Source organism: Rattus norvegicus, chromosome 2, assembly GCF_021556685.1.
Source record: "Rattus norvegicus strain SHRSP/BbbUtx chromosome 2, alternate assembly SHRSP_T2T, whole genome shotgun sequence".
Classification (NCBI taxonomy): Eukaryota; Metazoa; Chordata; class Mammalia; order Rodentia; family Muridae; genus Rattus; species Rattus norvegicus.
This window is the reverse complement of record NC_141535.1, coordinates 220,791,788-220,817,313: the sequence shown is the minus strand read 5'-3', so window position 1 is coordinate 220,817,313 and position 25,526 is coordinate 220,791,788. Positions and strand designations below refer to the sequence as shown.

Genomic DNA, 25,526 nt, shown 5'->3' with positions numbered 1-25,526 from the left:
TCTTACCTTATTTAGTAATTAGAAATAAACAGAAAGTGTAACTTTTACTCAGCTCTTAGCAGGATCATTATGACAGGGATGCTTCTTTACTACAGCGACTCTTATAACTTCCTGTTGCTGATACTATTTCATTCGGGTACAAATTCCTATTACCTTACACATGGCAGGAAACTAGGTACTAGAAAAATCAGGGCTAGAGATGTGGCTCAGTGGTAGAACATGTATTAATTAGCATGTGCAAAGCCCTGGGGGTTGATGGGGTTGTGAGGGGAATGGAAACAGGCTGGAAAGATGGTTCAATGGTTACAGCATTTGGTTTTACAGAAGACCAGGTTCAATTCCCAGTGCCCATATGATATCCCACAGCCATCCATACCTTCAGTTCCAGTTCTTCTGACCTCAGAGGACACCAGGCACACACATGATGATGTATATACATGCAGACTCATACACATAAAAGAAATAGATATTTTAAAATTAAAATGCTTCTAGACTACTTCACATTCTGGTAAAGCACAAAATGTTAGTGTGGGGAGTATGAGGCAGTCTATGGAACTATTGGTGGGAAGTATGATTGGTAGTTCTTGGAGAGAGCTGTAACACTGCTCCTCTTTGCTTGTTTTTCTGAGATAGCCTCTTGTTATGTAGTCTAGGCTGGCCTTGAACTCTATCCTCCTGTCTCAGGCCCTTAGTGCCAGGACTATAGGCAAGCTCCCATTGCTCAGTGCAGTGGCCAATTTTTAAAGCACAAAACCCCACTTTCATTTGTAGGAAAGCCATCTCTTAATTGTTCATAGAAAGAAGTTCATCCTCTGAAATGATGCTTGTTGATGAGGACTTAGTAAACATCACCTGCAATGAAACATTTATGTATGTGAGAACACTGTTGCTGTCCTCAGACACACCAGAAGAGGCATCAGATGTCATTACAGATGGCTGGGAGCCACCATGAGGTTGTTGGGAATTGAACTCGGGACCTCTGGAAGAGCAGTCAGTGCTCTTAACCACGGAGCCATCTCTCCAGCCTTACTCTCTATTTTTTTAAATGGGGATTTACACATGATAACAGAATAGTGTGTAGGGTACATTGAAATAAAACATAGTTGTACAGCCATGCTAGTGTTTATTCATCCAAATACACAGAAAAACCACTGCTTCCAGATGTGCCCAGGTAGTAGAATATACATTATCAGAGTAAGAAGGACGTTCACTCTACACGTTACATTCTTTATATAGATTGCTAACACTGCTCCACCACAGTGCTGGGGACTGAAGCCAGGCTCTGTGCAGCCTTGGCCTGTGCCCCACCACCTGAGCAGACCCTGGACTCCAGCTTGCACAGTTAGGGCAAAGAAGAAGCTAATACCAAAAGGTGTGGGTTCCTCCTGATGTTCTTCAACTTAAAAAAAAAAAAGTATTCCTTGACCCTTTCATAAATGCATGTATATATGTTCATAGCCATCCCACTGTCCTTTCTCTCCTCCTGTATCCCATGTCCCTTCATAGCCACTGTCATCATTCAGTGATTCCTGTGAATGCTACCTGGGTGTGCATGGCTGCTTTCCTGCATCCATGTCTGTGCAGCACTTTCATGCCTGGTGCTCACTAGGGCCACAAGGGGGGGTCTTTAGTTTAGTGGGGTACCCTGTGGGTGCTGGGAATTGAGCCTGGGTCCTCATGAAGAACAGCTGGACCTCGGGCCTTCTGAAGACAGCAGCGCTCCTAACCTCTGAGCCATCTCTCCAGCCCGCTCTTGTAATTCTGCCCTTACTCTTCCAAGATATTCTCTGAACGTGGGAAGGGTTGGGTAAGGTAGATATGCTGTTTAGGGTTGATTATTCAACAGTCACTCATTCTTAGTACTTTGACTAGATACGAGTCTGTGTTAATGCTGCCATGGCTAGAAGAAATATCTTAGAGCAAGGTTGAGAGTCGCTGTGGTCTGAGTAGAAACAGCCATATGTAGACACTGACAACATGGCCATCTAGCAAAACAAGAGTGGTGGCCCAGGTGTGGTAGCAGATCCTAGTCCCAGAGGCGAGTCAGCGCATCCCAAACTAGACCTACCCGTCTCCATCCGTTCCCTACCAGGCCAGCTAAGACTGCGTAGTGAGACCCTGCCTTGAAACAAACAAGCTTGGTTAATGGTACCCATAATCTCAGAGGCAGGTGGAGCTGAGTTCTAGGTCAGCCTGGTCTAATTAGACCAGCCATGGCTACATAGTGGGCATTGTCTCAAAAAAAAGAAACAAAACAAAACAAAAACCACACTCATAAAATGGGTTTTCTCCTAAGGCCAATAATCTGCCCAACGTTGGGCTCCTGACCAGGGTTACAGTTCCCTCAGACAGAGCACGATCAAATCAAACCAGAAAGTGTTTGGTTATCTCCCAAAGCCTCATGCCAGTGTTTTCCATGGATACATCTTGCCTAGAAGGCCTGCACTGTAGCATGCAGTCTCTCGAACTGGGTAAGACCACTGATGTCTTTTCCTCCAGCAGTCAGAGTAGTGCCTTCTGGCTGTGTGAAAGCTAGCCAGCTGAACGTTTGCTGGTTAATTCCAGTTTGACGTTTCTATGTCCTGCAACCAAAGTGTGGTGAGTCTTCATTAGTGCCTTACCACTGAGTAGTAGTAGACAACCAGGGGCATTGAGAATAGCCTGTGTTGTTTTGGGGGACTCCTTGATGAGTAACATGTAGGGAAATATCTCATGCCTGGCACCAAAGTTTTGTTTAATAAATCATGTTTTCTGGAAGCAGCAGTGTCCAATTAAATTCCTTCTTGCATTTTAAAAATTGCCTTACAAAGTAGTGGGTTTCTATATGACTTTTTCATACATCTTTAGTTCTGGCTAACCCATCTTCTGACAATCGTCCTTCCTCCTATCCTCCTTGCTCCTCCCCCCTTTCTTTTAAGTCAGAGTCTTGTAATGTATCCTTGGTTGGCCTGGAATTCAAAGCATCAGTCCATGGCCTTCAGTATGGGGTTATAGGCATCCTGTCCCCTGGGGCTAGAGTTACAGACAGCTGTGAACTGCCATGTGGGTGCTGGGAATCAGACCCAGGTTCTCTGGGAAGAGTAGCCAGTGCTCTTAACTACTAAGCCATATTTTTAACCTGTGTCACAGTTGGTTAAGAACTGACTTGGGAGCCAGTCAGCTGTAGGGTTTCATAGCTTATAGTCAAGCTGTCAGCTGGGCTGTCACTATCTCAAGACTCCATTGAATTTGAAGGTTGCTAGAATTCACGTGTTCACTGGCAGGGGTTTCTCTTTGGTTGTCCGTTCCTTACCACGTGGCTTCCTTCCTTGTCTGTGTTGCAAGATCATTGAAGACGGGGTTATCAGAAAGAGGGAGCACTAGAGTTAAGACCGGGCTAATGTGGGGAGTGGTATGTCAGCGCCTTTGCTATTGCTCATGGAGAGGAGTCCTGACCCAAGGTGAGGGAGGACTACTCAAGGCTTTGAGAAGCAGGAGGCGGGGCCTCATAGGGGGTCATTTTGGAGTCTAGCTACATGATAGGTCTATGACAATGTGTATCTTTGACAATATGGTGAGGCTACAGAGAAAAAGATTAATTGGGCCAACATTTAGATGGGAGCTACTTATGCATCATCTCTTTGTGCAACACTGTGATTTTTTTTTTTTTTCTTCAGGTCCAGCACAGAGTCAAATGCAAGTTCCATCTGGGTATGGGCTGCCTCATCAAAACTATATGGCCCCCTCAGGACACTACTCTCAAGGACCTGGGAAAATGACCTCCTTGCCGTTGGATAACCAGTGTGAGAATTACTACTCTCGTCCATATACAGCACCAACACAGAATGTGGGGACTCCCAGCTCAGCAAACCAACCAGGAGCACAGCTCATGTATGGCAGAGGTCCTTCTGCCCCTCACATGGGGGCATCCACGCCAGGACCTTTCCAAGGAGCTCCAGCATCGGCGTCCCATTCGTACCCGAGTGCCTCCCAGCCCTATTCCTCTCTTGGGAACCGCTACAGTAGTCCTGCCACATACTCCGCCACCGCTTCTGTTGCTTCTCAGGGATACCCCTCCACTTGTAGTCATTATCCCATCTCCACTGTGTCTAATGTCGTGTATCCTAACGTTTCATACCCCTCGCTGCCTGCCAGTGAGCCGTATGGGCAGATGTTTACCTCACAGAGTGCTCCTCCGCCTGCCAGGCCACTTAAAGAGTCATACTCTGGCCCAAGCACAGCTGTTGCCTACCCATCGAGACCTCCGCCTCCACCTTCCCAGCACCAGCAGCAGCAGCAGCAGCAGCAGCAGCAGCAGCAGCAGCAGCAGAGTCATTCAGGATACAGTTCTCTACCATGGTCAGGTCCAGGCCTTCCACCAGCCCAAGACAGTCTCATCCGAAACCAAATGGGATCCTTGGCTATACCGAACAGCCACCCAGCAATTAACGGTAAGTTAATTGAAGTTCACCAGAACACGACTGACAGTCCGAACTTTAAAGTCTTGTTAACGTGGTATTTCCTGAGAGGAACACTGGAGATTTGCTCGCTATTGCACTGTATCTGCTTAGGTCTCTGTGGTGTTTTACTGAGTCTCCCCAAACCCTGCTGTGTGCCCTCACTCAGCTCCTCGATGGCCTGGTTGAAGAGCCTGCTTCCGTGCCTTGACTGTGGTCTCCGACAGTGTTTATTGATGTCTTTATGTCTCTGCAGCATTTGTCCCTAACGTGGCTTGGACACAGTGAAGAGTGTCTTTTGATAATGTGTCTTGCTGGCCATTACTAGCCCCGCTATTATAGAAAAGATGGTCAGAATCATTATCCCACCTTTCTTAAACTATGCTTCCTACAGATAGAGTTTGCTTTCTTATCCTTAAATGGATGCATAAGATGAAGGATGAAGAAGGGAAGGAAGGCCACGTGACTCCTCAGTAGTTAAAGTAGTAAAAAACATTTGTATGTTTACTTACATAAGGTATACATAGTACATATGATAAATATGAGAGAGAGTGCGTGCGTGTGTGCGTGGGTGCGTGCGTGGGTGCGTGCGTGCGTGCGTGCGTGCGTGCGTGCGTGTGTCCGTGTGTGCGTCCACCAAGCCAGGAGATGTCACTGTGTATCTCTGACTGGCCTCTATATATTCTAGGCTGGTCCAAACTCAGAGATCCATCCATCTGCCTCTGTCTTCAGAGCACTGTGATCAAAGGCGTGCACCACATGCCCCACCCAAGATGTATATTTTAAGTGTTCTGTTTCCATAGAATATTCTTCCCTTAGTCTGAAGTTGTGAACTTGAATCGAATGGTGTGCTCTTGAGGTGAATGAAAATGTCTGTGCAGGGGTTGGGGATTTAGCTCAGTGGTAGAGCGCTTGCCTAGGAAGCGCAAGGCCCTGGGTTCGGTCCCCAGCTCCGAAAAAAAGAACCAAAAAAAAAAAAAGAAAATGTCGTTGCAGCACTGGGCAGTGGCGGTGCACACCTTTAGTCCTAGCTCTGGGGAGGCAGAGGCAGGCAGACCTCTTGCGTGTGAGGCCAGCCTGGTCTGTAGAGCAAGTTCAGGACAGCCAGGGCACACAGAGAAGCCCTGGCTTCACAGGAACAAAAAACAAAGGAAAAGAAAATGTCCGCCCAGAATGGTTGCTGAAGCTGTGGTAGCGCTCTGGGCATTGCGTTCAGAGTGTAACTGTCCCTGCAATCAGTGTCAAGGGCCGTACAGAGAGCTAGGCATCCTTGCCTGGACAGTGGAGTATTTCACATTTTAATTAGAATTTTATATTAGCACTCAACTGTACACTTGAATTAAGCAAATACTGTGATAGATAATTGTTAATTTACTTGGAGGAAAGACCTTCAGTGGCCCCTCTTGGTCTTTGTAGAGACACATGCTGGGGCACTGCATACACTGGCGGCCTAGGATTTTAGGTGATTTTAGTAAGGAGTCCAGTGTGTTTGCCATGCTGTGGTTGGTTAACTTAGACTAAACTTTTCATTAGTTTACCCCATTTAAAAACTCTCTGAAGGTGAAACTCTAGTCTTGTCAAATGCTCTAGTAGAAATTATGATCAACAGATGAGAACAGAAGCCTTTTCCTTTGTTTAAATTTACCAAGGTACCAGTCTAGGGAGGCAGCTCAGCCAGCGAAGTGTTTGAGGTCCCAGTTTGATTCCCAGAACCCAGGTTAAAATATAAAACAAAACCCTGAAGTCCCAGCTTGATGACACACTTACCATTCCCGGGGTGATGGAGATGGGTAGATCACTGAGGTTTGTTTGGCAAACTCTTTTTCCTTTGTTAACTTTTTATTGATTCTTTATGAGTACACATCATATACCCCAGTCCCACTCATCTCCCTGTCCCTTCATATCCTCCCTCCACCCTTACATCCAGCCTCCCTGACAACAAAAAAAAAATAAAAAACAGAAAAACTCAACAGAACAAAACAAAAACATTTCACCACGGAGGCTGTCCTGTCACAGTGTGTCCCACAGTGTATATACCTTATATCATACATGTGTCCCACGGTGTATGTACCTTATATCTACCTTATATATACTCATCGGCCTTTGCCCACCCGTCCAGACATGCAAATGTACGCTGCAGGGAGTCACTGCTCTGCTTCAAGGCCTGGCTGCTGCTACACTGTCAGTACTGGATCTACACTGGGACTCCTCCTGGATATCCTTGTTATGCCTGGTGTCATGGAGATCCTGAAGCTTCAAATCTGCAGGACTGGCTTCTTCATGCACTCCCAGCAGTTCATGGATGGGGTAGATGTTGAGTAGCTAGCTAAAGCTAAAGCCTTGGATCTGGGCCTGACAGGCAACTGAGTTGTCAGCCCACTAGGTGTTCTATCCCCATACCACTAGGGCAAGCTCCCCAGCTCAGCCTCAGCTAGCTCACCCGCTCTCCCAGTGCTGCAGCTGGCAGAGAGCAGGTCTAGCACACCAACTCCTTCACTATAAGGACCAGCTGTCCTTCGATGCCAGGGTGAGGCACAGGGCCAGCACTCCTGAGAGCTGCAAGGAGTAGTGAGGCCAGCTCTCCCATCTGTTGTTAGGTGTTGGGGAAGGCATCTCTCGCTCACACCCATCAGGGCCAGCTCTATTGACAGTGGGAGGCTGTCTGTAAAATCCCAAGTGGATAGCACCTGAGAAACACCTGAGGTTGTCATGTGTGCTCCTGTGTGTACACCTACACTCAGTACACACATACAAAGATGCACATAAGAAATAAAATAGCTTTGTCAGAATGAACTATTTTTTTTTATTTTGGTTCTTTTTTTTTTTTTTTTTTTTTTTTTTCCCGGGCCTTGCGCTTCCTAGGCAAGCACTCTACCACTGAGCTAAATCCCCAACCCCCAGAATGAACTATTTATCAAACATAATTTTGATTAAAATAAATGACTGTCTTTCTTCAATCCTGAAATGGATAACATACAGTAAAGTAGTAGATGTATAATGACAGTTTCCTACACTTGGTCTTAGCCAAAAGGCCGAGAAGCAACAATGACTTTCCTATGTAGGGTGGTTAAGAGATTGCTACACATGTAACAGTAAGGCAGTAGTCTCCGATAGGATTCTGTCTGCTGACATCTCGATACCCAATCGGTTGGTGGCACCGGAGCTTCTGTGGACGTCAGATCCATTGCATTTTGTTAGTACACTTGTTTTAATGGGCTCACGTTTGTTGCTGTGGGTGAAATGATTTCTTGTCTTCAGTTGCAGATTCTCTGTCTTGTCCTATTACAGAAAATGTCCAACCACCTAAGCCCAGCTCCGTAGTAGCCACAGTTTTGCCAGGACCCTCATCAACAAGAATGCCACCTGCCCCAAGTCACCCAGTTGGGCCTGTGCCGTCTGCTCCACCCCCCCCAGAGCAGATGCAGACAAAAGGTATGTGAGGAGCTGCTTGCTTTCTGCAGATGCACACTCATGTCTCAGGAGCCGATTTAAAAATGCCATTGTATAGCCATAACTAACTGAAAACATGAAACAAGTATTCATAATTCAAACTTAAATATGACAGCTTAGTCTTGCATGTTAATTTATAATTTTTACTATCAATTGGATATTATCTGGTATGTTAAATTTCCTTAAACCATTATAGACTTTTTTTTAGGCTAAATCAACCATCATCATCTTATTTGGTGAAACTTTGTGTTTTGTTTGAAGATTTCTGTGCTTGTCATTTGTTTATCATCCATGATGGGGGTGGGGAGGGGTGGGAATGAGAGGTGTCATGGAATTGTAGCCTCTACATGCATCATTGACAGACCGTGTGCTTAATTTAATATTCTTGAATAAGTAAGTGACAGATCTGACATAGACTGGTTTGATCCTGTCTCTCCACTATCATTTCTTTCAGAAGTTTTCTTGGTTACTTTCTATATGGCAAAAATTCCAAAATCTTGATGTTTCTGGTTAATCTGCGTTCATTTGATCAGACTTTGTATTTCCAACTCACGGGAACTATTTTAAGGACCTTACTTACTGTGTGTGACAACCTCTAGCCTTGACTGTGAAAACTCTTCTATTATGTTCTAAATCTCAGGAAAGGCACTGCAAATCCTTAGACTGCTTTCACTGCCTCTGTCTGTTGAGTGTTTATGTGGCCAACAGAGCCCTTTCTGTCAACTGGTCAGATTATGTTGTAAATTTTCTTACTTGATTTGAAAGGAGTCATGAACTTAAGTGGGCGTGCACATGCATGCATGCACACACGCACACACGCACACACGCACACACACACACTTGTATCTTTCTGTGTCTTCTCCTGATGGTGTCTTCAGTTATTACTTTACATTGTACTCTTCCCCTAAGCAAGCATAGTATTGCCTCCTAGCACATTTTAAACAGAAGAAACTCCCATCCTTTATTTAATGCTTATTATGGTCATAGTAACTATATTTTTGTTTCATTAATTCCCTTATTAATCATGTGGCACAGATCTCTGTTTGACAGATTAAAGAACTAAGATTCATAGAGTTGAAGTACCTTGGCTGAGATTACAGGTTAATAAGTGGTAATGCAAAAGGTTTCTAATTCAAACCCTGTTATATATTCTTTCTATAAAATATAACTTTTATTGTTGGTGGCTGTTGACAGCCTTTTGTTTTACCTAAGATCAGCTGTTTGCATAAATAACCGAAAATGTAATGTTGGAGATGTGTCCATCTGTAACCCTTAACTCATTTGTTTTCTAAGTAGCAAATTGTTTTTGCCTGGGATATAGAAACTCATTGTTTATGTGAGTCAAGGAAACTGGTTGTACAAGTTGTAGTCTGCATAAAATTGAGCTCTTGGAAGCTGTGCAGAGTTCCATCTTTATATAGTGTGTTGGGGTCACGTGACCACTACTGCTATCTGGATCCTAAGTTCTGTGTCTGAAGACCTAATAAACTAGGGATTGAGAATTCCCAGGAAGCATCTTTACCGAGCATACACAGACATTGTCATTGTTCCCTAAGTGGTACAGCAGAACAAGTATTTACATAGGATAAACTTAGTAGGTATCATATGTAATCTAGAGAGAATTCAACATATATAGGGAACTTGAGTGTGCAGGGACTTTGAGATTTTCTTATAGAAGTTAGATGTGGCACTTGCAGATTTTATTTTTGTATTTGAGTGTGGTGTGCAGTATGCATTCATGTTTCCTTGAGTGTGGGTGTACATGTGTGCACGTGAGTGTGTAAACCTGATAGAAGTTAGTTTATTTAACATTGGGTGTCTCTCAGTAGCTCTCCACTTTGAGGTAGGGTTTCTAGCTGAACATGAAGCTTGACAATTCCTTGTAGTCTAGCTAACTAGCTCACCCCAGGTATCCCTGTCTGTCTCTCTGAATGCTGGCAATACAGGCAGCTGTTCCACCTGCCTGGCTTATACGTGGGCTCGAGGATGTAGACTCTGGGTCCCATGCTTGCACAAGTGCCTTTCAAACTCTGAGCCGTCTTCCCAGCCTCCACGTAGAATTTTATCTAGTAAATCTGGAAAATTACCTGGTAGTTGTAGAAAACATCCCCTTTTTTATTTTTATTTTTTTAAGAGTTAGTTTACAGAACCAGGTATGAAGGCTCATTCATTGAATCCCGTGCCCCAGAGGAAGAGAGTGTGAACTTCATAGATAATTGGAAGGAACCAGGGATTGGTGACAGAAAACTAAGCCAGCCTCAGCTGCACTTAAGGTTTGAAGCTAACCTGGATTACAGGAGACCCTCTGAAAAATACTTTGGGGGGAGGCACACGGACACAGACTGATAATTTCAAATTAATTATACACAGCATGTTTTCAAAGTACAGCAGTAACTAACATGTACAATATTTTGTTCATGTCAGGTACCACATGTCTAGGCATTAGACTTAATCCTTACACCAACATTTGAGGTGGTAACTATTATGTCTTACAGATTAGTTAAGTGGAAAATGGGTAAGTTAGTTGTCAGGAACAGACACAGTCCTGAGTGAATGTGCATTATTTAACATGAGCATGTCCATGCCAAGACCCTAATGCCATATAGGCTCATGGAAGTGGCAAAGCCTTCCCCAGGTCAGACTCAGGGAAGTGGCAAAGCCTTCCGCTGGGCTGAGCATTAATGTTCACACTGTGTGCAGACAGCATAGATAGTAGCGTTCTCCTTCCAATCACAGCTTGCTCTCCTAGATGTTCACAGCCTGAGACTGCTCCCATATAGGTACCTCCCACCAAGACTAGCTAACTCCTCCTTTTTGCTGCACCTAGAAAACATGCTGAGTTCCGGGTCGCAGAGTAAGTGCTCTCCACCAGAGAGAGCAAAGCCCACCCGGTCTCAGCTTTTCTGTATGTGTGTCTGTCATTTCTTCAGTGTCTGTAGTTTCTTCATTCCCGCGTCACCCCAGTCAGGTTTCCAGTACCTAGCCATGCTGGATGTGGCAAGTGGCGCCCTGTGAACAGAGACCCTGGACTATGGGGAACTTACATCGGTCGGATGAGGGAACGCCCCCCAGAGAAGTTCGCAAATAAAGGTAAAGAGAAAGATAAAAATGAAGGTAAAGGGGCGGGGTGCAATTGTGAGCGCTAGGTATAAAGTAATGGCAGGCAGGATCTAGAGATGAGCAGGCATATGTTAATACTCTGAAGGAGGTTGGGGGAGCTCTGAAGCAGAGTGAAAACATTCCCCCTCCAGTAATTCTTAGACTCGTTCAGAAGACATACCCTTGGTTTCCCAAAAAAAGGGCAAGGCATTTGTACTTGGGAAAAGACAGGGAAAAAGTTAAGGGATGACATGCTTAGCATCCAAGCATATTCCCATTTTCAGCTGTAGTTTTTGGAGTCTTACTGTATGTGATTCCATAGTTCCAAGGAGGGCAGGCTATATAGAGTTGGATCTGCAAAGGCAGTGAGGTCAGTTGAATTCACAGGGCAGGCTTGCTCTGATTTGCCTGATTCCCTGAACCCTAATACTAAGGAAAGTGATTATGGTATTGATGTTGAGGATGACTAATCCCAGGTGACTGCACTTTGGGTCTGGCCAGCAGTGAGCTTTAATGGACATAACCTCACTCCTTTACAGCAAACCTTGTTAGGCTGACAGATTTGAGAAAAACTCAGTTGCTTTCTTCTGTTGTAGTGAAACTGATCCACAGAATTCAAATGATGTGCTATCGTGAGACTGCCTTTTAAATCCTGAGAGGAGATCGAGCAAGCCTAGACAGCCTCAGGGCCTGTAGCTCTCTGTACCCAAGGAGTTATTCCATATCTTCAGTGGCGATGGTTGGCCCCCTTTTGATTGGTTAAACATAGAAAAATCTTGCCCCCACCCAGGGGACTAGCTGCTATTTAAGAGTGCCTCACAGAATTCTGTGAGGACCAAGCACAGCATAACCTGACTCATGGAATCACTATAGCTGTAGGCATGTTCCTAGGTACAGGACTCCCGAAGGACCAACAGCCATTACACTATCCTTTGTAAACTTGCCAACAAGTTAACACAGCTGCCTTAAGGCCACAGAAAATATTGCCCTACAAAGGTGAAAAACCCTTGTGGAGAACAGATAGGATAGGGCCAGATTATACCCAGATTTTGTGCCTGGTTCTTTCAAGCTGCAATGCCACCTTATAACTGACCCCGAGGCTGGAAAGGTACTTACATATCACTTGGTCCTTGAAAATGTTGACAAGACTTATAAGGAGGCATGTAGGTATTATCAAAAGTACTTAAGTGTACAAGGGATGATTAGATTTTATGTGGACATATGTCCTAGCCACCTTTAAGACCTGTCTCTCTCATCAGTCCTTAAGTAAGCTATGCCCTGAGGGGGAAGAGGTGCCTGTTTTACATATAGAAAAACATTTTGCATGTGATTGCTGCCACAAGGAGTTCACATTTTTAAAAAGAAGCATGCCCTATACCTACTATGTACCATGATCTGCACAGCTTCCTAGGTTTTTATCTGAGATGTCAGAGAGGAGTCTACGGGGCTAACACATGCTATTCACAAATGGATATTCATTAGCAACCTGCAGTGGGTCTGCCTGGGAAAATGGCTGATGCCCCTTCAAACAACAAGTGCCATCATCCTGAGGGCCGACCATGAATGACAGGAAAAGACAATAACCCTCAGCCACCAAAATGTACCATTGATCAGCTCTAAGGTAGCCTCAGGCAGTGGGTCACTGAACCTGAGTTCCACAACATGCCCCACCCTCTGAACGTGGGACATTTTTAAGCCAGCAGGTACAGTAGGACTTATTTTAGGCAGAAGCAGCCAGAGCCTACAGGGACGGCGGGTGCATCTGGGAGTGATAGATGGAGATTGTGCAGGGGGAGGTAAGGTTCTGATTCAGTTACTGCAACTTCTTTTGGCACTACACTTGAGTTTAAAATAGCTGAACCAATTCCCCAATGCTAAATGAAGAAAGATGCTCATGGCTTGGGGTCTTCATTACAGTTTGCTATAATTAGTTGTCAAGGTGCCGAAGGTCATCAAGGTGCTTTTAGGCCTCACATTCTACCCAGGATCTGAGCCAAACGGGAGTCCTTTTATATAGTCAAACCATACTATCATTAGATACAGCACCATCAACTTAATCCTTTATGAGGTTTAGGTAAATTACAAGGTGCAATTACTCCTGTAAACCCTCACAGTGATTATTAAGGGCTGGGAATGGGGATTGTGATAATATGACTGCTACTTTCACCAGCAGCCCTGGTCAATGCTTCAATGCATGCCCAGTGGAAATTTGCCTCCCAGATCACTTGGCCATCAGAGAAACCCGTGTGGGTAGATCAGTGGCCACTCATAGCAGAAAACTGCCTCTACTACTTTGGTGCAGAAACAGACACAGGACAGATACATAGACAAGTCTATTAATCCCCAGAACACCCCTATCTATCTAAAAAAAGAAGTTGGGTAAATATAGGCTATCATAGGATTTAAGAACATAAGCAAAGTCATGCAGACGGTGGACCCCAGCACCTCTTGTATAACATTTTCACTTAATTATACTTAACTTAAAGGGTTGCTGTCCACCATTTGGCTATATTCTGGCTATCTCAAAAAGTTTGCTTTTATCCCTCTGTCACCTAATCTTGGTCTGTCTGCATAGCACTTCCCAGGGTATGAAAACAGCCCTACTGTGTGTTAGGAATCTGTTGTTGAGTCTGGCAAGCTCATACCTGACAAAGAGGCCAAGGTTTACATCACCTACTCAATGGACGATCTTCTAGTCAGTCGTCCTGATTCTACCAAACTGCCTATGAACTGTGTTGACCTCAGAAACAGCCTGTAGACCTTGGTGTCTTCAAATTGCTCCAGAAAAGATTCAGAAGGTGTCTCCACTCTGATACCTACATAGAATTATAGGGAAGCATACTGTACACCCTCAAAACCTAGAAATTCACAAGGTTTTTTCCAAAACTCTTAATGATTTTGGGAGATGTAAAGTGGCTCAGACCTGGCTTAGGCACTTAAGCTTACTACCAAGAACTTAGAAGGGGACACCGATCACTCTTCTCCATGCCAGGGACTGTTGAGGCTAGTATGGGAGTGGCTGTGTCCAAGCCTGTCATTAGCAATCCTAAAATCACCCATCATCATCCCTACTGGGGCACTCTGGCAATTTCAGAGCATTTTGAAATAGCTGCATTTAGGGCATTCCTCATCCAGGGTTTTGAACTTTTGCTATGATTTGGTGTTAAAGTTTATCTCAGAGGGACTCAAACATAGTATAGGTAAAGAGCTGGAAGTAAGTTATGTCTCATTCAGGAGATTCACAGCATTGGCTCTAGCAGCAATCCAGTGTCTAGCAACATTCTTTGGCTAATTATCCTGGCCAGCTTGATTCTAGTCTTCCACCATCCAAGGCAGTGTGCTGTACCTGACTCATGGGGTTATTTTTCCTGTGGTCATAGAGTCTTAACCCCTTGCTGTAGCTAAACCCGTTTACAGACACTTGTGGTAATGTTACAGCCCCTCCCAGTCCACCACTCTTCCTTGGGTTCTGAGGTACTATGCAGTGTGTTCAGTGAGTTGAACTCTTTGCAGTTGCATAGTTTTAGATTATTTTGCCTTCCCCTTTGTCAGTATTTACAACCTATACTTCATAGAGTAGGAGTAAAGCAAGCCTTAGAAGTGGTGACATTGGTCAGGCAGCAGATCAGAAGGCATCATACCATCTTTCCCATCTGCTCCTGGAACTTGCCCCCAAGTCAGCATCCTTGCTGTGCTGACTATATTTGGCTACCTCTAGCTTTTCCCAGACCATTGGCTGATGGTAATGCATGGCTAACATCTTGGTCTCAGGGTCCTTGCTCTGCTCCCTCCCCTCTTGCTGTGCAGTCTGCCTTGATCCATTATAGTCATGCTTTGTGTCATCAAAGCTCCCCTTTACAAAAGACACTCGCCATTTTCTGAGAACAGGCTAGGCTAAAACAATACGGACAGCCTGTCACACACGATGACATCGACCCTGGAATGTTATATCCTAGTGCTATCTGGCAGATGGATGTTCTTTCTTCCTGTCATCTCATTTGTACAGTTTGTGCATGTTTCTGTTGATAGCTGTTCTCATTGTTTATCCCCTGCTCACACAGGGGCCTGCCAGCATGCTGTTGTTGCTCATGGCCTGGCTGGATTTGCTGGGATGGGCCATCCACAGCACCTCACGGTGGGCAGTGCTCCTGCTTATAGCTTTTCTGCATTAACAAGCTTTTGTGTTCAACACAAAAATAGCTCACAACATGGACATTCCTCAGGGACAGGGTAACATAGAAAGACCCCACAGATGACTCAAGCAACAATTAGAGAAGCAAAAGGGTTCTCTAAACAGGGCTTTATTTACACTAAATTTTAATTGTGCAAAAGATGGCATTAACAGAATGGCACAGGTCACCTGAGGACAGGGAAATGAAACCTGAGGTGCTGTAGAAACACATCATGACAAGAAAGTGGTTTGGCCTGTTCCCCGTGCTAATGTGGGGAAGAGGGTATTCTTGTGTCTTCCCTGAAGGTGTGGAACAGCCAATTTGGGTACCTTCAAGGCACCTAAAGAGCTTTGGATGCAGTGAAGTTCCTGGTTGCAGGTGTGAAGAGGCTGAGGCTGGAGCCCACAGAGAAACCGAAAGTGTGGCCCTTGAAGCCAGTCGAGCGGTCTCCAAGGAGGAGGCCTCCTGCACAGACCTCAAGGAGGGCGACACCACCAACGTGGGGTCAAATAAAAAGGCTGATGCAAATGTCGGAGGAGGGAGCACGAGGCCTGGGGTTGGGAAATAACCCTGCAGCTATATTTCTGATGTGTCTGGTAATCATATCCATTCAGGTAAGTCCAGTCAGGGAAAAAGCCTACTGGACCTACGGCCCCAGGCCATCGCTTTTTCATTTAGTGGCTTGTCACATCCTTCCATCCCTGTTTATACTAATGTCGTCCTCTGTTCGGGAGAGTACTTCTGTAACTACCTGGAGTCCGGTGCGCTCTCTTCAGCTCTCGGTGGTGAGCTACAGTCCTTAGATGTAGACAGAATTTAATGTCACACAGATGACTACTGACGTGTGAGAGTGACCCCTCATAGCAGGAAGAGGTATGATTGGGGAGTGAGCTGAGGCCCACTCCTGGCTGTTTGGACCCACAGTGATAGTGTGTATTTGGCCCAGTTATGTCAGCTCCAGAGGAATGGAGGAGGCTCATGTAAGATTGTTTCTCCTGTTATTGTCACAAAACAGTCCTTACAAGCTTCAAGCTTCAATCTGTTGAACCCGTTAAAACATTCCTTTCACTTCTGTTGGGCACAGCAGCTGTTATGTTCTTCCCTCTTCTTATCCTTACAGTCTGGTGTTGAGCATTTCAGCGAACCACCTCTGGACTAAGCACGGAGAGTCTTCATGAACATCTAAGAAATAAGAAAGGGGGAGATGTGGGGAGCAGAGGAAGGCCTAAGTGAATTGTGTGTTGTTTGACATGAGCACGGCCATGTCATGGACCCCAGTGCCTCAGATCCATGGACATGGCAAAGCCTTTTCCGGGTCAGGCTCAGGGCCAAAGCCTTCCCCTGATCCAAGCACGAATGTTGACAGTGTGTGCAGAAAGCATCAACTTCAGCTTCCTCCTCCCAGCTGCAGCTTCCTTCTCCTATCTACAGCTTCTTCTCCTACCTACAGCTTCCTCCTCCTACCTACAGCTTCCTCCTCCTGGATATTTAAAGCCGAGACTCTTCCCTTACAGAGACTGTCCCCCAAGACTAACCCCTCCTCCTTGTGCTGTACATAATAAACATGCTGAGTTCCGGGTCGCAGAGTAAGTGCTCTCCACCAGAGAGAGCAAAGCCCACCCAGTCTCAGCTTTTCTGTATGTGTGTCTGTCATTTCTTCAGTGTCTGTAGTTTCTTCATTCCTGCGTCGCCCCAGTTAGGTTTTCAGTACCCAGCAGTACTGAGCACAGCGGTTCCTAACTTAAGCACTAACAGCTAGTGTATGGCGGAACCTAAATCGAACCCAGAGCCACAGTTGTTTTTTTCTTGTGTGTTTGAGACAGGATTCTGTAGCCCCTATTGACCTGGAACTCACTATGTAGATAAGGTGGCCTTGAACTCACACTTGGTATCCAGGCTTCTGCCTCCTGAGTTTTGGCAGAGTCCCAGTTTTTCCCACACTGTCGCTGCTGCTCTGTTGCATATTTCTTACCGGTTTTGCTTTGCTCTTACAGGACACTTTGAAGGTTGGTAGTTCTGAGAGTAGTGTTTACAGGCTGATATGTGCACACACATTCACTGTCCCCACTCCTGTCTCTCACCCTCTTTGCTTCTGAAGAGGACCATGCCAGAGAAGTTCTAACAAGCGTCACCTGTTCCTGAGGCATTCTGAGTGCCTTTGTTAGTTGTTTAGGGGAAGAGAATATTTCTTTGTGGCTACAGAGAGGTTTTTGACCTCAATGTGGTATTTCAGAGTATACTTTTGGGGCCAGGGTTACTGTGTCCTTTCTAAGGTGGGGACAAAGCTATTAACAAGGCACTTCTTTGGGTGGAAAGATAGTGCCTACAGAATATGAGTGTTTCTTACAAAGCTGGCCTTTTGAGAAAGCCCTTGCAAAGTATTCTAATGTTTGTTGCCTTGAAGATCATCTTAGGAAAGATAAAAGTTGCTCCAAAAATCTAAACTTTTGAATTAAAAAAAGTTCCTTCACAGTGGGGCTTTTTCTCTTGAGAGCAGTTCAGTGTCTTGCCAGCATAGCTGTCTGTGGGGACAGTGAAGATGGCTTTTGTTAAGCTGTCCCCAAGAGTGTACTCTACAAGACCTTCAGTAGTAATTGAATCTGAATGTGCATTTCAGTGTCACTTTACCCTTGCTGGGATCAGACTGAGGGCACGTGCAGTGTGGACAGGGCCCACACCAGCTGCACCCCCAGAGCACAGGAACAAATGGGGCATGATGGGTGGATGATCTGTTTTCATTTGGCAAGAAGCCTTTGAAATTTGACTTCTGGGTCCATAATTTTAATTTCCCCGTTTTCCAGAAGACACTAGGAAATGGAAATTGACAAGGAAAGTGGTTTTATTTAGTTTGGAAAAGGGAACAAAATGAGGTTTGTTTCTCAACTTCCGTATAGCAATGTTCCATAGGAAGGATGAAGCCCACAGGAATACGCCCTCACGGGTCCAGCTTTTTTCAGAATAGTGAGATTTCTCTGAGAGAGCTCAGCAAGAGGACCCCCAGAGAAATCTTGCCTATTTGGTCTATTTCCTGAGTGCTCCTGTTAGTGCTGCTGCTGGGGGAGTGTCCTCTTAAATCCTGGAGTCTGTAAACTGCAGTGCTCTTCGTTATGGCGAATCCTCTCAAGTGTCCCTGGCTCTTGGTTTCACTAAACTCAGAGCTCATGAGTGAGTGATCTAGAGTATAGTGGGTATTTTCTGCACACTTCCGTGACGGCTTTCAGGATGAGCTCTAGGAAGCGATGTTATGGTCTTACTTCATTGGTAACCTAGCCCATGCTTTGGGTTTTAGCACTTAAAGAGGGTTTGAATGGAAGCAACCCCTCTTTAAGTACTTCCTGTATTGTGAGATCCCTGTGTTATAGAGCTGGTGACTGTGGCAAGAATTACTTCCTTTTTGTATTCTAAATAAACTGCACATACCTGAAACTAGATTTTTAAATGGTGAAATCTTATGCCAAAGCTATTATCATTCCTTTGTGGTTCTGAAATATCATGTTCTTATCTATTAACATTTCAAGCTTTTAATGGAGCTTACTTGAACAAGCAAAGGTAAGCTAATTTCTGAACACATTAAAGTCATAATGGGAGAAAGTTATGTAGCTTTTAGTTAAAAATAGTAAATGGACAACCACAGTTTATTCTAAAGTCTACAGTAAATATTCTCATACTTAAAGGTTTGTTCTGGTGAATTAAATCATTGCCGGATGAATTCTTAGGATTGTTTAGTTATCTTACTTTTTCTCAACTAGACCTTATGTTTTTTTCTAATAATTGAAATTTGTTTTTCTCTAAATTTGGAGGAGAGGAAAATGTTTATTTTATTTTACATCTCTATATATAAAACTTGCTTTGTATTGTGGCTCCTCTGAGTAGCAGACTGTCCTAATCCAGTCATGAGGAGTGGGTTGTCTTATTTACCTGTTTATTGTCTTTTCTTTTACAGCAAACTATCTTTTCCTGTCATCTTTACACATGCATGTGTACTATTAAGTGCAGCACTAACAGTAGCACAACAAAGAAGTATGACATAAGTCACTAAATGTAAAGATTTCTTCTGTGAAAAAACTATGTTGGATCTGTTGAACTGTAACTTCTTTGTATATTTAATTTAGTCTGTTATTAGATAAGTTTTGTTTTAAGTATGTGGTTAGTGGGCCATGCCACTGAATTTGAAAGGTGTCAGTTTATCATGTAATTTGTGAATATATTTTATGTTGGGTTTTACATTCTTAGATGAATTCAAGAATACTCTTATTTTATCTATATTAAACATTTTAGCTAGCTAGCTATGGTAGTTCACATCTGTATACAATTTCATCACTTAGGGAGCTGAGACACAAGTTCTAGCCTGGACTATAGAATGAAACCAACTGAAAAGACAAAAGAAAAACAAAATCCAAAAGCAGCAAAGCTAGCATTTCCTGTGACTCTTCACATTAGTGTAAAGATCGATCTTAATTATGAACAGATTAAGTCTGGCTTTCCTCTGAACTCAAATATGTTTACTCATAGCCGCTTTCTTTCTCTCAAGATGAGTTATCTTTATCCACATGAACCAAACAGGCCACCCAAAAAATAGTCTTTAGAACATAGAAGGTGGCAGAGCCTGTGATTGGTGACACTTCAGAGTGTTTCCAGCCTCACGGGTGTTCTTAGAAATCCCAGCTGTTTCTAGAATTTTCCTTTTTCAAAGTAGACTGAGATTTTTCTTCTAAGCAAGTGTTTACTCCAATTTATAAGGCGTTGTCATTTTTAAGTTACATTAGTTGTATTTTCTTTTAAAATGTTATGGATGTTGCTTTTCACATTTTGATTTTACCAGATTAGGTAATACTAGGTGGTAACTGTATGATAAGGGAAGTCTCATAAGGAAACACAGGTGTACATGTCTTTCCACAGTTTACCTTCTGCTGGACTTCACATCCATATGTAGGCCATAGGGTGACACTCGACTCTGGGCATCTCAGGAAATGAAAAGCACTTCCGTTATTGTCACACTTAAGGCCATGGTATCCCCAGTAAGCAGAGAACTGAGCTCAAAATAGTTTGTTAACTGCCATTCTCTTCTGTTATGTCAACTGAGCTACCATCAAGGTGGCATACAGAAGGAGTGTGTTAGCATACAGAAGGAGTGTGTTAGCATACAGCATACAGAAGGAGTGTGTTAGCATACAGCTATACAAACGCAGTTCACTAGAAATGATCGCCATCTTCCAGGAAAGCATGTTCTCAAAGGAAGTGAACTACAACAGTAGTCTCAAGGCTGAAGGAGGTAAATGTTTACAGAGCGCAGAAAGCTTTTCTGAGAACACCACTGTGGGTTCTACAGTCATTAAACCAATTAGTTCAAGTTGAAATGCTTTTTTACTAAACTGCTTTGCATAGATTTTTCTAATGGTTCCTGTTTTGATAATAATCTGCTGATATTAATATGCATGCTGGGATGTCCTTTGGAATGTCAGATCTCTCTCACTTTTAATGTAATGTCAAGATGTATTTCCTTGCCTTTCCTGTTGGTTTGACTCTTGTGTTTGTGCTTTCCACTTTACAGGCATGCAGTATGGTGACTATGTTAATAATCAAGCTAGCTCCACACCAACTCCCTTGTCATCAGCTTCCGATGATGAGGAAGAGGAGGATGAGGATGAGGAAGCAGGTCTGCTTTAGCTTCACACAGTTTCCATCTTCGCTTGTTCAAACTGTCTTTCTTTTACAGTCTCAGCCTTTAGAAAATGTCTGAAGATTGAGCATGTGAACAGTTCAGTGTGGGTTGTAGAGCTTGGCTCACTTGACCTAATCACGTCTTTGATGATGGTTGAATGTTTTCTTCTTATAGACATGCCTGTCTTGCCCTGCTGTGTGCAAAGGAGTGAGCCCTGACTGAAGCTCCTGGCTGGATGCTGTGGCCCCCCTTAGGGATAATGTTTTCAGCTTTGCATGTCCTTCAGACTAATCAAACTGAGCTCTAAGGATGTTTTTTTTAATGTGACAGAGCAGTAAGATTGTCCTGTAGGGTCTGGGTCCTCTTGGACCCTGTCAGCATGTGCTTAGAAGTACCACATCAGTATTTTCCTGCTTGTGAAATCGTAGTTCATCTCATTCACTAAAGAAGTACATATGGTTGTGTAGTGACAACCTGCTTCATTATATTTTTGTGCTTTGATAGGTAGAGTACTATTAAAAATTAAACAGTTCAGGTCTTCCAGTGATATCAATACTTGAGAGGAGATGAGGAAGTGAGGCTGCTCTGTCAAGTGACAATGTGACCAAGTTCTCTTCCTTACTGTATATATTATTGATGGAAGGATTTGCTACAGTTTGTCTAACCAAAGCCTGCTGTTCTGTATGTGTTGTTTAAAATGGTCAAGTCTTTATACCTGATTTGAGGGGATAAAAATAAGAGATGCCAGATAGGAAGAAATTGTCTTTACTCAGTATATAAAAATATCAGTTATTTTTCGGAAATGTTTTAAATATTTTTATTTTAATTTGATTTCAGATTTTTAAAGTTTAAAAGGTATTCCCTGTGTTTTGTCCAAATAAGCCACCTTCTTTATAATTCTTTCTATATTTTTCCCTCATTGTCTGAAAGTCAAATCTCAGGCATGAACTCTACTCCTATATACTGTCGTGCGTGTTGCCTAGTCACAGTTACAGGAGGCTGACATTGGTGTGATGATGTCTGGTGTCTATAGCCCGTGGTTAGTTCTTAGTAATTGTCCCAATTTCACTTTTTATAGTTGTCTTCATGGACCTGGATACAGTCCATAATAGTTCTTTGAAATTAGTTGGTATGTCTTCAGTAGTTCCGTTGATGTAAAACTAATAGAAACAAAGTTCTTGGTTCAGAGGGGATAAGAGAATCTATTCAAAGCTGAATGTGAGTGACTGACTTAGGAACACTGGTTTTCCTAAATACTGTATTCCAATGCGGTAATGGTTTCAGGAAGTTTGATAGTAGCAGAATAAAGGAAGTCATAGTCAGGTGCTTTTCAATCTCTTGGTGGAAATACCAGGTAGAGGGATGCACAGCCCAGTGGGAGGGAACGTTTGCTGTGGGGCTCAGGTGTGATCTGATTGACATTCTTGTTGGGTTGGCAGAGGCTGGGTTTCTGTACATTCCGGAAGGGTTTAGCTGACCATCACTAGGGTGTTAGGTCACACACAGAGGTGGGAGGAGAGCTAGTTCAAGATGGTTTTGGATTTCAGCCTGTAGCATTCCAGCTTTGTAAAACCTGTCACACAGTCTTATAGAATTGTTTAACACAGATGGCTTGTTTCTGGAAACGTTATTCACATAGGCCAATTATTTTATAGTGTTTCCTGATAATGAGTATCAGATCATATAGTTTTTCCTCTTCATTGGTGCTCTTTTGATTTATTGAGACTGAGAGTATCATGTAGCTCATGTTGGTCTCATACTCTGTGTAGCCACGGCTAGCCTTGAACTCTCTTGCCTCCACTTTCCAGCTGCTGTAATAAAAGATGTTCACAGCCACACTTGGGTTGAAGGACACAGCTCTGACAGGATTTTAAAGCAGTGTTAGATTTCAATGCCCTGGGTGATGTTGTTCGCATATTGATGGCTAACATTCTGTAAGGTGGTTCTGCCAGGCCGACACTGTAAACCCAATGCTTTGTCCTGGTGAAGCTAACGAGTCCTTTGCAGAGATGTTTTTGAGATTTGCAAATGTACTGGTTTTGTCTGTTCATTCTTACCTATGTGCACATGTGCTGAGGCGTGGGTCTGTGCACAGGCAGAGGTCAGGAGAGCGCTTCGGATGTCTTGGAGCTAGATGGGTTCCACGTAGCCTGGAATCTTCCTTTCAGTCTAGGTGGGTAGGTGCTGAGAGCCTAACTCTGGCCCTCATTGCTCAGCAAGTACTCCAGCACCTGAGCTAGCTGCCTCAGTCCTCAATACCCATTATTCAACTGTCACCCCTTGCTTTAGTAGTCATTAATCTCTTCAAACTCTCAGGGTCCTGTATTGATGAGCTGGACATACTTTTATGAAAATCCATTGGCTTGGCTGGTGGTAGTGCCTTCAGTTGGGCTCTGATACTTTCTTCATCCCTTGCAAACATAGCAGTGTTTGGGTATGGGGAGATAGAACAGAGACAGTGAAGAACTGTTCCTGAGTCTCACAAGTGCATATTGCCTGTGTGTCTGCTACACTGGCTGAATCCTGCCAGTCCCGGAGTGGGTGTTATTGTGAAACCTGCTGTTACTACTAGTCCATCCTTTGCATCCTAAGATTCTAGCTCCTCCTCTTTTCTCCTTTGGTTTTTTCAAAGCGTCATAAGCTGTCTAACCAGTGTAGGCTGAGGGGGCAATTCTTCTCAAGAACTCCATCCATAAGCACTTCTCCCCCTGGCCTCATCTTAGGCTCTTAGTCTCATGGTAGGGTTGTAACAGTGGAACCTAGAGCTACCGAGTTTATAGGGGGATAATCTATCAAACCTGGTTGTATATCTAAAGTTACCTTTCCCATTGAAAAGGGACAGACAGCTTCCTTAATCCAAAATGTGAAATACTGCAAAAGACAGGTGTTTTCAGACCAATCTAAGGTGACAATTCTTCTTTTCATGATAGGTCATACATAGTTAATCTAGATGTACTAGGCACACCTACAGTTACTGTTGGGCCCATGTTTAAGATACATGGGAAATAGAAATTAGTCTATATTAGCTTTGGATTCATTTAAAGACACCTCATCTTTTATATATACATATTCGAGAAAATGAAAGAAAAATTTAAAAATTGAAACCTTTCTGGTTTCATGTATTTTAGATAAGAATTTTTCAGTCTGTATTTTTGTTCTAAGGAATAATACAGTGGCTTCTAGAAATACTTAATAGGGAAACAACACTTATAATTATAATACAACTTGGAAAAGCAATGATTTAAGATTTTAAGCAGTGCCTTACCTGGAGAAAAAATACTTTTCTATTGTCAAAAGGGAAGATTTCTTTTTTTTTTTTTTTTTTTTATTTTATTTTTTTTTTTATTATCTTGAGTATTTCTTATATACATTTCAAGTGTTATTCCCTTTCCCGGTTTCCGGACAGACATCACCCTCCCCCCTCCCCTTCCTGGTGGGTGTTCCCCTCCCAAACCTCCCCCCATTGCCACCCTCCCCGCATAGTCTAGTTCACTGGGGGTTCAGTCTTAGCAGGACCCAGTGCTTCCCCTTCCACTGGTGCTCTTACTAGGATATTCATTGCTACCTATGGGGACAGAGTCCAGGGTCAGTCCATGTATAGTCTTTAGGTAGTGGCTTAGTCCCTGGAAGCTCTGGTTGCTTGACATTGTTGTACTTTTGGGGTCTCGAGCACCTTCAAGCTCTTCCAGTTCTTTCTCTGATTCCTTCAACGGGGGACCTATTCTCAGTTCAGTGGTTTGCTGCTGGCATTCGCCTCTGTATTTGCTGTATTCTGGCTGTGTCTCTCAGGAGCGATCTACATCCGGCTCCTGTCGGTCTGCACTTCTTTGCTTCATCCATCTTGTCTAATTGGGTGGCTGTATATGTATGGGCCACCTGTGGGGCAGGCTCTGAATGGGTGTTCCTTCAGTCTCTGTTTTAATCTTTGCCTCTCCCTTCCCTGCCAAGGGTATTCTTTTTCCTCATTTAAAGAAGGAGTGAAGCATTCACATTTTGATCATCCGTCTTGAGTTTCCTTTGTTCTAGGGATCTAGGGTAATTCAAGCATTTGGGCTAATAGCCACTTATCAATGAGTGCATACCATGTATGTCTTTCTGTGAGTGGGTTAGCTCACTCAGGATGATATTTTCCAGTTCCAACCATTTGCCTACGAATTTCATAAACTCGTTGTTTTTGATAGCTGAGTAATATTCCATTGTGTAGATGTACCACATTTTCTGTATCCATTCCTCTGTTGAAGGGCATCTGGGTTCTTTCCAGTTTCTGGCTATTATAAATAAGGCTGCGATGAACATAGTGGAGCACGTGTCTCTTTTATATGTTGAGGCATCTTTTGGGTATATGCCCAAGAGAGGTATGGCTGGTTCCTCAGGCAGTTCAATGTCCAATTTTCTGAGGAACCTCCAGACTGATTTCCAGAATGGTTTTACCAGTCTGCAATCCCACCAACAATGGAGGAGTGTTCCTCTTTTTCCACATCCTCGCCAGCATCTGCTGTCACCTGAGTTTTTGATCTTAGCCATTCTCACTGGTGTGAGGTGAAATCTCAGGGTTGTTTTGATTTGCATTTAAAAGGGAAGATTTCTTAAGTGGAAAAAGGAAATAAGACTGCAGTGTACTGGCCATGAACACGGGAAAAGTAGGGGTCTTGGTTAGTAGGTCTTCAGTGTCACAAGGTAAGAAGGGATGTCATACAGCAGTGTAGG

At 43.7% G+C, this 25,526-nt stretch overlaps 1 protein-coding gene across 11 annotated transcripts in view; it reads left to right on the top strand.

Annotated features, from left to right (window-relative positions):
- The window catches only part of Sec24b (SEC24 homolog B, COPII component), a 71,316-nt gene that overhangs the window by 10,600 nt on the left and 35,190 nt on the right, over positions 1-25,526 (top strand). For 2 of the 11 annotated variants that reach the window (NM_001106474.2, XM_087620701.1), the window contains 3 exon segments: positions 3,657-4,430; positions 7,725-7,868; positions 20,709-20,813. In NM_001106474.2, coding sequence (NP_001099944.1) covers positions 3,657-4,430; positions 7,725-7,868; positions 20,709-20,813 — 1,023 coding nt within the window. 11 annotated transcript variants of the gene reach the window in all.